At 37.8% G+C, this 15,728-nt stretch overlaps 1 protein-coding gene across 2 annotated transcripts in view; it reads right to left on the bottom strand.

Annotated features, from left to right (window-relative positions):
* Window positions 1-15,728, bottom strand: part of MTM1 (myotubularin 1) — a 106,269-nt gene that overhangs the window by 19,477 nt on the left and 71,064 nt on the right. For both annotated transcript variants that reach the window (XM_004065006.3, XM_055376072.2), the window contains exons 7-10: window positions 14,740-14,823; window positions 12,348-12,497; window positions 7,948-8,136; window positions 3,912-4,097 (exon numbers count right to left, since the gene is read on the bottom strand). In XM_004065006.3, coding sequence (XP_004065054.1) covers window positions 3,912-4,097; window positions 7,948-8,136; window positions 12,348-12,497; window positions 14,740-14,823 — 609 coding nt within the window. The remainder of the gene's footprint in view (window positions 1-3,911; window positions 4,098-7,947; window positions 8,137-12,347; window positions 12,498-14,739; window positions 14,824-15,728) is intronic.

The raw sequence follows: 15,728 nt of genomic DNA, 5'->3' as shown, positions 1-15,728 counted from the left end.
CTCATTGCAAAAGGCTTGCCCTGCTTTCATACATTGAATGGTGACACCATTTCACCAGATTACAGGTTAGTGATGGCCATGCCACCTGTCAGCAGACCCAGGGCTATAAGATAGTATAGAAGGCTGAATAATGGTCACCAAAGATGTCCACGTCCTAATCCCTGGAACCTGTGTATACTACCTCACATGGTAATAGGGACTTTGCAGATGTGATCAACTTAGTGATTTTGAGAAGACAGATTATTCCAGATTATCCAGGTGGGCCCTAAATTACATCACACAAATCCTGATAAGAGAGAGGCAGAGGGAGATTTCATACAGACAGAAGAGGGGAAGGCAATGTGACCACAGAGGCAGAGGATGGAATGATATGCCTACAAGAAGCTGGAAGAGGCAAGGAATGAATTTCCCCTCGTTCCATCCAGTATTCAAGGTCCAACTCAAGGCTATCCACAACTCTGCTTCACTGTCTGAACTGCTATGATGTGACTGATGCCTGAGAAGCCCTGAGTCAGATATCATTACAAGTGTCCACCTAGACTCCCCAGTCTCCTGGTAACTCCTTTGGCTTCCGTACAGAACAATGACAGTTTCTTTCATTTCTTTCATATCCCCTTTGCTATAGACAAAACTATAAAACCTTAGAGAGGTCTCTTAAAACATTTCCCACATTCCTTAAGTGCTAACTTCCATACTTCATCTTTTGCAGATGGCCTTACCTCCTAACTTCCTCAGACATCTGAGCCATTGAACAAGACCTACTTTCACACAGTCTCTCTTCCTTCTATCTAGCTCAGAGTAGCAGCTGAGCCACCTTGCCAATAACTCCTGTACCTGTGCTCTCTCTTTTAAAAAAAAAGCTTTTCCTCTTATTTAGAAAATATATATTCCCTGGAAAAAAATGGAGAAAACATAGCCCTATTACTCAGAAATGATAATTATTCACATATTGGTGGATACCTTTCTAAACTCTGTATGTATGTGTGTGTATATACATATATATATACACATATATATACATATATATACATATATACATATATATACATATATACACATATATATACACATATACACATATATATACATATATACACATATACACATATATATATATATATACACATATACACATATACACATATATATATATATATATATATATACACATATATACATATATATATAAAACTTTTCTTGTACATTTAGGTTCTTTCCAACGCTTTTCAACTTTTTTTTTAAAGAGATGGGGCCTTGTTCTGTCACCCAGGCTGGAATGCAGTGGTACAATCATATTAATAGGTCACTGCAGCCTGAAAATTCCTGGGCTCAAACAATCTTCCTGCCTCTGCCTCCTGGGTAGCTGGGACTACAGTTGTGCACCACTACAACTATTTTTTGTTTTTTTGTTTGTTTGTTTGAGTTTTGTAAGAAGCAGGGTCTCACTACGTTGCCCAGGGTGGTCTCAAACTCCTGGGCTCAAGCGATCCTCCCACTTTGACCTCCCAAAGCACTGGGACTACAGGCATGAGCCACCATGCTGGCTCTGTTTTTCCACTATCATAAGCATTCTAGTATATTCATATTTTCAGACCTGTGTGATTATTTCCCTTAAAAAAATTCCTGAAGTAAATCCTTTCTCTTTGTCTACAAAACAGGCTGAAGCTTCCCATGACTTGAAAAGCCCTTCTCATAGTCATATGATCCTCAACACTTCCCCCTTCCTTAACTCTCTCTCTTATTAAAAGAACAGTTGATATTCATTACCTCTATTTTCTCACTCACACCCACCACATCACTAGACACCCCCAAGGTCATAAAGGACCTCGCTAATAAACCTCCTTCAAGTACCACTGACCCTTTCTTCTTAAGACCCTTTCTTTACCTTCCAATATCCTCCTTTGATGTCCATTTCTCTGGTATGCCTCCTTCACTGAGCTCCACTTCTCACTTCCTGCCCTGAATACAAACAGGCCCAAAGCTCCACTCAAAGTCCTCTCATCTTTTCCCCACACATCCTCTCTCAGAATCTACATTAAAGGGCTTTGCTTGCGTTTGTTGCCCAATAGCTGACTGCCAAACCAACATCTCTGTGTTAAGTCTCTATTTTGGGTTCTACTTTGCAGAAAGCCTGCCTGCTAGACACCACCAGGTAGACGGCCCATCACTACCCCAAATGCATGGTGTTTCTCTTGACCAAGGTCCCAATCAAATCTTATTTTTATTTTGCTTTTCATTTTTTTATGAATTTGTCATCCTCACCAATGAATTGTAAAAAAAAAAAACAAAAAATAAAAACAAAACAAAACAAAACCTAATTGTGACAACTAAATATAATGTGATACCTGGATGGGATCCTTAAACAGAAAAAGGACATTAGGTAAAAGCTAAGGAAATCCAAATAAAGTATGAACTTTATTAATAATAAGTTAATAATGTATAAATATTGGCTCATTAGTTGTGACTAGTATACTGTACAATGTGACATGCCATAGTTGTGAGCAGTGTAAGACGTCAATAAGAAGAAAAACTCGGTTGGGTATATGGGAACTTTCTATAGCACTTTTACAATTTTTCTGTAAATTGAAAACTATTGTAAAATAAAAAGTTTTATTTTGGTTTTTATGTTAGACCTTGTGAATGGGAAAATGGTATAAGACTTTAAGGAGGTTCACATATGATTGAGGAGATGATAGGTATGTGTAAAAAGAGACATAGTGTATAGCAAAGTCAGTGGAAGGAACATTCCCTTTGAGATTCGGTGGGATTTGATCTGGTCCTTGAAGAAAGTGGAAGGATGGGGGAATCCATTCTAGAGAAAGAGGACAACCTAGACAAAGGCCCAGAAACAGGCGTAAGTGAGATGGAATTAGGAAGAGTAAGGATTTCTGTAGTTGCAGGTTAATCTACAAACCTGCAGAAGCCAGATGAACAGGGGTGTGGCTGTCAGGTTAGCCTGTTGGGAGCCCCCAGAGGTTTTGGAATAGCAGGATATTTTAGGAAAATGTTCTGTCAGCTGCTTATAGAATAGACACGAGAGGGAAGGAAGAGAAAACAGAACCATTTTAAGAGTGCAAAGATAGGGGTAGTAATGGCCTAGTTTGAATGCTGCCAGTGTGGGGGTGAGGGGACTATGAGAGTGACAGACATGTTTCCAAGGAAGGGCCTGTGGTACTTGATGATTAGCTCAGTGCAGGAGCTAAAGAAATGTAGGATGGCACCAAGAGGGTGAGCCTGGCTAGCTGAGAAGAGCATGCCACCACTTGCAGATGAAGGGTAAGTTGGAAAACAAAATTTGACTAGAGAATATATCTTAATAATTCACCTATACATTAAAGCTGACTTTTTGTTTGTGTACAGAACTAAATGGTTTCTAAAAGTGTTAGTTCCCTCAGATCGCTTCAAGTACTTTTTAAAAAGTGGAGGATTATTGCTGCCTTTATCAGGATAAAGGATTGAACATAATAAAACACAAAACCAATTCTTTAAAATAAGTCATTTGAGATTAGTTTCAAAAAAAAACAAAAAACAAAAAACAACAAAAAAAACAAAAAACAACAAAAAAAACAAAACTAACCACCTCTATCTAGGTCCAAAGAGGTCATACCCAGTAATGATTAGATAATAAATTGGCTATTCCTAAATAAACCTGCATGAAAGACTGAACGACTTAATACTGAAAGATGGAAAGAGATGTCTTTGCAAACTCTAAATATATTCTGGAGTGATGATGTGAAATCTTTAATTTAGGTAAGCAAATTATAAAGCAACATAAAACTGTTAAATGTGGTCCTCTACTACAAAGTTTCTCTCTCAATGTCCATTTTTTTAAGGAATTTAAAAATATCTCCATTCCACTAAACAATTACATTCTTTTTTATATCACAAATATTTTCACAAAATATACTTGCCTTGATATGTTCTAACCAATGAGTAGACTCCAAACTGGACAACCAATGAGATTCTTCTACATTAGGATAAACAATGTCCTTCACTTTTTTTAAAGATTCCCGCATAACATGAATATTATGAATGTCTAAGAAGAAAAGTTCGGCGTTATGATATGCATCATCACTTTCATATCCTCCTCCTGTTGCCTAAGAAACAACATGAAATACAAACAATCAGTTGAGTTTTCTATTTCATCAGAAACTTACACAAATATTTCTAGTTATTTGTCCTCCAAATAACCCCAAACCCTCCAATTTAAATGAATAATTGATGTGACTTGACTTCCTAGCCAACAACAAGTCTCAAAAACATTAGTCATACTTTGAGTTGAAAAAAAGACAGAAGGCTGGCAATTTCCTGGGGAATCTGTATTCCTAAGGAAAAAAATCATCCTCAAAATGCTCTATAATTAATAGCTCTTCTTCCGGATCTGGAAAGGCAAAAGCAGGTTGTGAAAGGTCCTCGTTCTCCATTAGTTTTGTATCTCTAATAGTACTCTTCACGGGGAAGGGAGGAGGCAGCCAGACTGAGGCAGCAGCAGGCACCTCTGGCACTGTAACAGCACTCACGTAGGACGTGATGCATTAGAGGAAAACAACAGGCTTTGGAGTCAGACCCAGGCTGAGATAGCTCAGCTTCAGCTTCTCCTTGCCATGTGATCTGGGACAAGTCACTTAACATTTCTGAGCCTCAACATCCTCTCCTGTAAAATAGGGGATAATATTACCTAGGTCTCATACTATTAAAGGAACCACACTCTATTATAATAGCTAATGCCAGCCACTATTTAATGAACTCCTATGACATCCCAGGTACTGTGACTCTTGCTTTACATAATTTTCTCTCTTCAGCAGTGCTGCAAGATAGGTATTACTGTCCCCATTTTGCCAATGAGAAAACAGAAACTCAGAGACGCTAGTTAACTATCCCCTAAGTCACATAGGTAATAAGTGGAATTTAAGTCTAAGTCTGGCTTCAAAGCTCGAACTTTTTCTACTAAACCATGACTATTTCTCTGCTATGCAAACACCAATGAGAGAGCACTGCACATAGTGAGCTCTGAAAGAATAAAAGATTTCAAGAGGAGACAAGATGGCTACCGCCTACTGCAGCAACTACAAGTATTAACTTGCCAGGGCAGGCTTTGGTTCATCTTCACAGCATGGTGAAGAGTGCCCATTTTCCACACTGACAAAAAGAGATGCTATGGTTTCATTTAGGAATCTGGCTGCATTCTGCTTAAACGTTTTGAAATGGCATAGAACACGTGGCCTTTGGCCCTTTAAGAAAAAGTTAAACAGTTCTGAGACTTGCAAAGAAAACAATATTATACTAACTCCAGAGTGCCTGTAGGAACAGAACAGGGAAACATCTGCCTGGGGCTGAAGAGGAAAGGAGAAGTCACCAGACAAATGTGCCATAGCTACAATATGCCTATTTTCTCTTTATTAACAACAATGGAAGGAATATAAGCTTGTAGCCATGGATAGAAGGGCCAAAGAAACTTAGGTTTTTTTTTTGTTTTTTGTTTTTGTTTTTTCCTGGAGGTAGTCACAGAAAAAGGTTTCCTGCAGAAGTAAGGCTACCATCCATTTAGGTTTCAAACTTGGAGACCTATGTTAAAAGCCAGAGATCTTGGTCTCTAAAGACTCTAGGCAAGAAAATATAGTTAGGCAGAAATATTTCTTTAGAGCTTGCTCTAAATAGTATCACCAGTAAGTAGACAGTAAACATTCACAGTGTTGTTTTAAAAAAGTTATTAGCTAATAAATAAGCAATTTATTATTTAAGTGGGCCACTTTCTCCTCTTCCTGCTTCTCTACACATGTGGTTTTTAAATAGTTATGGTGATTTTCAAAGAGATTCTTGAAACTAGAGTTCTCTTCATAAATAACTGAAAATAAGTGAAAAAATAAAAGGAAAAATGTACTTTATTACTCATCGCTAATGTTTCTGGTAAAAACAGACATTAGCACAGTTCCACATTAATTCATCACGATGTACTGCCACAAAAATAGAAGCGGCTTGCTGCTAGATCTTACCAATCCTTGGATTTTGTTTAATTTAAAATGATGTGCCGTTGCTTGTTGCATCTGGGGATGTAAATTTCTAAATATCCGTAAGGGAGGAACAATTAGGTCCAAGGAGAACAGAAGGTCAGAAAGGGCAACAATCAATTAGTCAAGCACACACTGAGTTCCTGAAAGTTCAAATTCTACATCTCTGGTTACTTTTGAAGTATTCTTTTTGGTTTTCCTTTCTTCAACAAAAAAGAACAATGTAGATTACCTAGGACGATGATGTAAAGGTCTACGGGCCTGTTGCTATGGATATAGACGACTAGCGACTAGCGGAGAGACACAGCAGAGGAAGGGGGAAACAAGTGAGCTTTTTAAAAGAATGACAGAGATCTGTAAAGCTTAGGCTTTTTCCCTGATATTTTCCTTCCCTTGACTCCTAAGAGGACTAGAAATAGAGGCTTGGTTCCTGAGTGTTAAAAAGGCCTTCAGGAATTCTATTGCTGGAATGAGCTTTAATTAGTGTATCCATTTCATGCATTTTAATATTCTAAAATATTCTTTGTAAATACTTCATTGTAATGCTATATCATATCTATTTCAGGCTAAATACATACATGACAATATTGCATTATATATATATATATGTATTCACCCTGAAATATATATGAAAGATAATAGGTACACAGATATATAATAATTAAGGACAATCCAAGAAGATATTTAGAGTTAGATTTAATTTCCTGAGTGTTTCACTTACGATTCCTAATTTACTTGTCAATTTAACTTACTGACTGCTTCACATATAATTTCAAAATCATCTCTGGACCAAAAAACAACCGTAGTAACAAATAGCTGGTTTAAAAGCATGCATGGGGATGGGGAGGTGGCCCAGGATTAAACGTGTAGGACAGAAGATCTGTGCACAAATAATGAAGAGTTGAGCTCTGCATGCATGCATGCAGTCTGACACATCCTAGTCCAGACAGACATCACAGATTCTATTAGGAAGCTGCTGCACCTATCTGAGCTGCTCAAGAACTTGTTTTGCTTTCTGGTTCTTGTCTTATGTTCTGAATAATTGAAGATGCTAGACAAATAACCCCAGGATAAGCAATGTATTAAATATGATGAAATTTAAGCTTACAGCAGAGGAGAAACAATAAATCTGAAAGCTGGAATGGGAGTGAGCAATTTGGGGCAGGCCCCTCGTGAGCATTTGAAAGTGACAGCAATGATGGGAGGAGAAGGAAAAGAAAAACAACAAAAAGGAGAAATAGAACGTAAAATGCACATCAATCTGGGGCCATTTAGTACAGCAGCAAACAGCCATACACCTTGCAGCAGCTTCTGAAGGCAACACTGTGCAGTCACTGATGTTCATGATGACCCTAATCAATTTTAAGTGCATTCAGCATATTCTGCTTACAGCAAAAAGTCAATTGAAACAGACTTCTTTGGAAACGGTCAACTTTGTGTATATGTTTGTGCCTGGAAAACTCACATACGTGGACCTACTCATTTCTTGAATTATCTTATGTAAATGAGAATACACATATGTGAGTATATACGGGTATGGGGGAGGGAGTGTTTGAGTAAGCATGCAAATTTAGTATTTTAATAATTACAGCTTCCCATAGCTCCTTACAGATGCCCCAATAGTGTACACAATGAGTGATCATCCACAGCTGAAAGGGCTTTAAAGAGAATCTAACTTTTTCCTCCCAAGGTCCTGGCCAAAACCCAATTTCATTACAGTCTAGACATGCCTATTTACCTAAAGTTTATTTGCATTTGATTTTGATGCATTCAATTTTGTTTAAGTTTTGTGATTAAAACTACTTTCTATCTAAGAGAACTGGTTTTCTTAACTATTAATTTAAACCCATGTGTTTCTATATCATGGCAAAAACATTCACAGAAAACACTGCACTCCGTATGTAAGCTAAGTGTCCAGCACATCATTAAGTCCACTCACCTTGTTGGCCACTGCATTTACACTGGGTCTTGCATCATAAATGGTGAGTTTAGAAATTTGTTTATTAGTCTCCCTGATAACATCGAGATATTTCTCATCATCTTTATTTCGTTTCCCACTCATACCGACAAGAGGCTGACTGCAACGCACAATGACCGTCCTATTTTCTGGATGAATCCATGACAGCACCTATGGTTAAGTCAGAAAGTTTAAGCTATCAAGAAAGCAAATCTCCAAGCAAACAATTAAAACTGCAAAACAGTAAAGCACTGACAGTTATCAAGAAGTGAATCTGATTGTGCTAAAATAGAATACTTGTTCACTTGCAATCTCACTGCGTGCGTGTGCCCAGAGACGTGCATTTAATAACATAACTCAGAAACAAGTACAATTACCAGTCTTTTCTTAATTAGCACCACATCCAATATAAATTAATTGCTTACCTAAAAATAGTTATATCACTTAAAGGAAATTGAAAGCTTGATCCTATTTTAATTATGTAGCTTGCACTGGATTTGTTACCATATAGAAGCAGCTTTGGCAAAAAGTGAGAGGTAAAGGAAATTGTCTCTGGTACAATATGTTTCTCATAATACCAACTCTGTCTACAGATCATTTTCCTGACAGTCTCAATTCTAGAATCTAACACAGGAAGGAAGAAAACCTGAGCAGAGCAAAACAGATCTCAGGACAGCCCAAAGAGCGTAGATCTGCTCGTCTCCACGGTGCAGTGTGGACATCCAATGCCTAGGAGACCTCATCAAGCCCTGATTCAGAACCTATCTTCTCTAACTTTATACACAAGTCTAGTACATTTGCTCCCTGGTTGCCAAGCTCATAGCATGTGAAAAGTAATACACGTAAAAGGTAGCTAATAATGTCATATACCAAAAGCGACAGAATTGTACACTTGAGATGGGAAATTGTTTGGTATGCGAAGTAGATCTCCATAAAGCTGTTAAAAATGGGAAGCTGGAGAACTGCAGCACAGTGGGCGACAATGTGGACTTTGGGGTCTAGTGCCATCTCTGCCGTGGCTCTAACCACAGGCATTTCACTCGCAGCTTCTCTGGCTTCCCTTTCCTCTTCCATAAAATGGGGAGAATAATATAATCTCATAGGGTTGCTGGGTGGCCTGAAGAAGAATGCCCAGAAAGTCTGCAATAAACACTGGCTCGTGTTAGCTTATAGAGGCAGGCCCAGCAGCCAGGAAAGTCAGTTAACAAAAACTACAAAACGCAGATACAAAGAACGAAAGAAGCTTAATCATGTGGGCTCACTCAACATAACACCAAATTCCCTGATGTCTCTGAAGTTACCTACCCCACGATGGCAAATGACAAACATTGATGTTTATAAAAATGAGTGTTTATAATGACAACAGGTTATTGAGAAAAGATTATACAATAATATTTATTCATTCTCAGAACAAATATGGTCCTTGCACCATGCTAGAGATCAATTAAAAACACCATCGTAGCCCCTGCCTAATAAGAGTCCAAAGGCTCAGAACTGGGAGCCTTGGAGAAGGTACCAGTGGGACCTAAACCTCCACCTTCCAATCTATAATGCACAGCACATATGAGATCTGCCTTCCCTTCCCTCTGTGGCCCTGGTATCAAGAGAGACAAGAGACATGAGACCACTTTAAAGGAGCAATTTGCTACACATTTATAAGATTTATTATTTGAGAAAGACCCTCATCAAGTTGTAAATTTCAGTCGGGCCATAGGCAATGGCCTCCCTCCCCCCACCCCTCTTCTCTTTGTGGTGCCATGTCAGGAAATGCTACTCCTCTGAGTTGTTTCTCCTCTTAATTTCTTTGCAGGAGGGGGGATTCTTACTACTTTTTGAAAAGGATGCTTATTACAGAGCTAAACAGGTACAAATAATGTTCATTTCACAGTGTCAACTACCATGAGTGCTTTTACAGTATATGGCACTGTATTATTCTTATTAAAATTCATATCTAGAAGCCATAGATAATTAAGTACACAAATATCTAACCACTGAAAGATGTTTATTACAGCATTACTTATAATAGCAAAAGATTAAGCAGAAGCTGAATGTCTCACAATGGAAAACTGATTAAATCATGGTACATCTACACACTGGCATATGAGCGGATCATATTTAGCAACATGGGAAGTTGTTTACAAGATATTGCTAGATAAAGACACAAATTATAGAATAATTTCTATAGACTGAGACACAAATTATAGAATAATTTCACTTTTTTCAAATATATATGTGTGTGTGTGTGTGTGTGTGTGTGTGTGTGTGTGTGTGTGTGTGTAGATATATGCTTAGAAGGAAGTCTGAAAGGATATATACCAACAGTGTTAACACTGGTTCTCACTAGGTGGCAGACTCCTTTTTGCTTATCAGTATTTTTTATAATGCTTAAAATGAACGTGCATTACTCATACATTAAAGACTCATAAAATTAAGAGAAATCTGTTTGAGAATAAGAGAATACATATCCATTAATGGAAACATTTAATGCACATTGATTATTTCTCTATCCAGCGATATTTTATTATAGTTTGTATCTTATTTACATGCAAAATAAGATCTCTTTCATGTCACTTCCTTTTGTATTTTTACATGAGCTTTTATAAAAAGAACCGACTATCAGATATTAATGATTTCACATTAAAGGCACATATGTTTTCTGGGTGGAAGCAAAGCTCTGAGACTTAGCCAACAGCCGGGTGGTTAGAAAGCATACTGCAAAGAACATATTACCATGCTTAATAGTACCTAATAGTAAATCTATAAATATGTAGAGGTGATGGGGAACTTAGTCTTTCTTATAAAAGCCATTTTAGAAAAAATAAATACAAATTGGTGGCCATGATAAAGTAAGAAGGATCAATAACATGACTAAATAAAAAGTTAAGAAATTCTATCTGCTCTACAGTAGACACTCATTCATTCAGAATAATGGGGACTACTGGATCAAGATGGCAACCAAGCATGGTAGAAAGGGCACAGTTGTTCAATTTCCTCTGTTTCAAATCCCATGGAATTCACCCACATACACAAATGACACGGTAGATGCTCAATAAATATGAACTGAATGAATACATGAACAAAACTGAGCCAGGCTACCCTAGCCCAGTTGTCCTTGTGAGCAAGGCATGCATTAGCAAGACAGACAGCCAGCCAGGGTGGGGGTGTAGTCTGTGGCTATGGTACAGAAGAGCATGTCCACACAGAGCACAGGAAGACTGAACTTGTAACCCTAGCTTCATTAGCATCATGTTCTAACAACATGAGCTAAAGAACATACTTTCAAGTACAATTTATATCGTGAAGATATGAACAGACACTACTAACTGGAGAAGCAAGTGAATTAAAAAAATCATTACATAAGGCATTTATTAATTTTAATGGGTAAAATAGTAGTGCTATAGTGGAAAAACATGACAGACACTGCCTTAGCAGAATAATCACAGTTAACATCACTAATAACGGGACAAATCAACAGCATGTCTCCTAAGGTGGTGCACTGAGAACACAGCATCACTTCTGCGGTTTTATGGCTAGAAGTGTATAACATGTGAATTAAAAAAAAATACAATTCATATTAGGCTGATAATACAAAAGTTTTGCACAAATATCCTTTTAAGGAAAAAAAATGTCTAGACTTGAAAAAGGCAAGGTGACATTAAGTCTTAATTTCTTCAACCTTTGTTTTTAAACATTTACTTATTAGGGAAAAAAAAACCCCAATGTACTTATGACAGACCCTGAAAATTAGCAGGGGAGAATACCTAAATTTTTAGTCAATTTTTGTCAATGTTAGATAGTATGACATGTCCATTAATATTTAAGGACCAAAAGAGAGCTTTGTGAACTAGGTGCAGTGATACCGTATGGATAGTGTCTGGAATAATCTATTCTTGACTCCAGTTAGACAATGGTATTGGGGCAGCCTGCAAAGGTGACGGGGGTGAGCTCGTGGTGAGTGTATGTCAAAGTCTGTGCTGACACGTTTTATAACAAGACAGTGTGTTCTTTCCAGCATGATTTATCTGACATTTATCAAGAGCCTATCATATAGTATCATGTACTGTGCCACAAAGACAAAAGCCACAAGGAGCCTGTCTTTCCTTGCTTCCTTCCACACAGCACTTGGTTCCCATTACTTGCAGCCCCTCTCTCGTAGAGAGCTCTTTACTTGCGTTCATTCTTGATCCTTAGTTGCAAGCTCCTAGAAGGCAGGTGACGGCACACTTCTTCTCCAATCTGGTATGGTACTTTGTACTCACAAAGCACTTAATAAGTATTTTTTGGGATAGAATTCCAAAAGGACCGTTTCTCTAAGTTATATGACTACCATTCTTATGGACTAAAAGGTGCTCTTCAAGAGAAACGTTAATTGCAGTACTCACTGGAATTCGATTTCGGGACCTAAAAGTTGCAACTCTCCGGAGGTCATCATCTGAGGCACGATACGGAACCACCAAAAGAGCAGGGTAAGTGTCACAGAGCTCATAGCACTTATTAATAAAAGTTATTCTCCAATGGTGATTGGGCAAGCCCTGTGAGGAAAAAAAGAAATTCAAGTCAGTATTGCTTGACCTCATCTCTGGATTTGGCCTTGGGCCTCTTTTCTTCCTTCTAGCAATATGTGCACATGCCTCTTTGACCACAGGGTGATGACGGTCTACCTATTTATAATAAGGGTGCCAAATCAATAATCCAGACAACGTAAGAACACAAGACAAAACATTGGTGGTTTTTACAGTTCTAAACTATACTTTGTAAATACAGATTCTCTTGAATTCAAAGGAATTCGTCTTCCTTTATTTTGTGTCCACATATTCTTTACTACCTGTACCACACAGATAAACCCAAGTTCATCCCCCGCCCATGCACCCCTCCCATCCCCTAAAAAAATACCCTGCTTCATCTTAATCTGGCTCTAACTGAGGGTAGAAAAGAGATCAGGCAACTTCCTCTCCCTGCTCAAAATAGAGTGAATGCTTCAGTCTGCTCCAAAGTGGAAAGAGGCTGAGCTCATGAAGAAAATCACAGAGGGGAAGTAAAGGAAAACCCCTCTGGGGAGGCTCATTTCGCCACCTCCGATGAGTTTTTTTCAATCAAGTTGTTCGGAATCGATGATTGCCCTATAGTTTGTGTGAGAAATACAGTCATTTGCATTTTAAGCAGACTGCTAATGTGACAGGGAGACACAGAAGACACCTCCCATCCTATCATCTCCCCCACAAAATTGTATTTAGTATGGAAAAGATCCAGAGGTGGTGGAATATTCTCTCCCCATTCTCACAAATGCACAGATACACACACAAAAGTGAGCTATGTGGGTGTTTGCTTTGGGGACAGACATTGTACCTTTTCTTTAGGTCTGGCCCTAGAGACCACGGACCAAACAGATGTTGAGTCTGATGCTGAGTCCAATTAGACAGTTATAAGTCCCATCAGAAAGTTATAAGAAAAAAAGATTGAATATAATGGCAGTCTAGAACAAAATACCTTCAACAGTTCATATATGCATGCAATCTTAAAAACAGGAACTGTTTTGTTTCAAGCTAGAAGCTTTGAACTAAAAAAAAGTCTTAATATTATCAGTAATACTTCAAAAATAAGGTAAAAATATTTTAATACATCATTTACAGAGGTCTCCAAAACATGCAAAATGTTTTCATGGTCCTTCTTCCGCCTCAGTAGCTAGTCCAGAACTGAGGCCATTAAAATGGGAGTAGTGCAAAGCCTTAGAAAACTCAACAGTCTAAACGTGACTTATGGAGGCAACAGGATATACTATGTCACATATGTTCTAAAGCTAAACTCCTGCACCCAAATTCCAGAGCGTCAAATCTGTTCATGAATATGCAAACCGTTGATTAAGACTAAAAAAGGAAACCAATCCAGGTTTTTCATGGTGAAGGTGGTGACTAGATGGTTCTTCTCAAGTCTAGGGTTCTACGATTTTACTTTATATTCACTACCTTTTCATATAAAGCAAATGGGCTTGATCTGATTCTCAAATCTCATTCAACAAAACTTTTCAATTATCTTAAGAACTTTGTAGAACAAGAATTGTGAATAATCCCATTGCACAACTCCTAGCTGCCTACAGATTTGGTTATACCAGAGGTCAAACTGTGGCTCTTGTTACATATTATGCACAGAATTCCCTTAACAAAAATACTGCAAGAGACTTTTGTTCCTGAACAGCAATATGAGACCAAGCCTCTTGCCTTTATTATAGCAAATAAACATGCATGTAGGTGACATTCATATAAGAGAACAGTAAAGACAATTATAATGTACACTTATCAAAGCTTCCTTGAAAAAGACATCACTACAGGAAAACAGTTCTAATTCATTTGAATCTGCAAACTGAAATGAATATAATTTAAATCTAACTGCAAGTAATAGTTAAGCTCCCAAACATGCATATACATAGCAACATCAAGTCCTAAAGTGTAACTTCTAAAATATTTGACTTTTCTAAATCCTAAGTATTTAATTCATTTCATAAACAACACAGAATTGATGCTCTTCATATAGGGAAGGAAATAGGATTTAGTGATCCAGTCTTCGATGCAGCTTGCATATGGCAATGGAATGAGCTTATAAGTTATACAGTAATAGATAGAATGAGATATATTGTACAAAATGTGGATAATATCACCACCATTGAAAAGATATTTAGCAAGGATGTCACTGATTTTCAGAAAGCATGGCTGATGACATACTGTCATAATGCATGTTTCAGGTTCATCACATACCAGACAATAGCATCTAACATCTTACCTGCCTCCTGTATTCTTCCACTGGATTGTAAACTGTCCATCCATCCACGTTAAACTTTTCTTCATTTAAAAATGCAAATAATGGCTAGAAAAGGCAAAAAATAAATAAAGTTCAGCGTGAAGGAATAGTCTACTATTATAGCACATCTTTTGATTTCTCGCAAAATAAATTTCACCAGATTTGCCGACCATGAAATTACAACCCACACCAAGACTTATAACAAAAAAAAAAAAAAACAAAAAACAGTGGAAAACTCAGATCAGACTTACGCTAACTTCTATCTTGAGTAATAGAAGCCTCAATTTTCTATGGCTATAAATCTCTCAATTGTTCTTTTAATGATGTTCCACAAAAAAATCAGATTACCAGACCAAAAAGTGCCTATCAATTTTAAACAGTATTAGCAATTGATCAGGTACAAGCCACTAAAAAGAAAGAAGGAAAGGAAGAAAAATAAAATTCAGGAATTATTGTTAAACGGTGCAACTGTCTCAAAAGGGAACAATGACGTGTTTATTTTTTAAAAAGATAGGATATTAAGAAAACTCTAAGCTAACTGTTCTCTGTGAATTCTGAATCAATGCCCTGGTTTCTGTGAAATGGCAGGACTCAGATCTCTCACCTCTTCTCTATATATACTCACCCTCAACGTGCTGTTGATACATTTGATAGCTTCAAATACCATCCATACTCTAGTGACTAGTAAGGACCTATCATTCTCCAGCATCCCCTCTGAATTCCAGACTTGGCTATCCAAGTGTCCACTCTACCACCCCACCAGACTGCCTAAGAGGCATCTGGAGAACTCTCAAGTTAACACAACCAAAGCCAAACACCCTTGGCTCCCCCTACCCAGTCCTGCTCTTCCCACAGTCTCCCCATTTCAGTACATGACTTCCAGCTGATTGAGCTGAAAACCTTGGATTCATCTTTGTCACCACATGGCTACCACCCAGGTCCAAGCCACCATCATCTCTTACTTGGTTGAT

The sequence above is a fragment of the Gorilla gorilla genome, chromosome X (assembly GCF_029281585.2).
Source record: "Gorilla gorilla gorilla isolate KB3781 chromosome X, NHGRI_mGorGor1-v2.1_pri, whole genome shotgun sequence".
NCBI lineage: Eukaryota > Metazoa > Chordata > Mammalia > Primates > Hominidae > Gorilla > Gorilla gorilla.
Note: the sequence above shows the minus strand (reverse complement) of the source record. Positions and strands in the feature narration are given on the sequence as shown.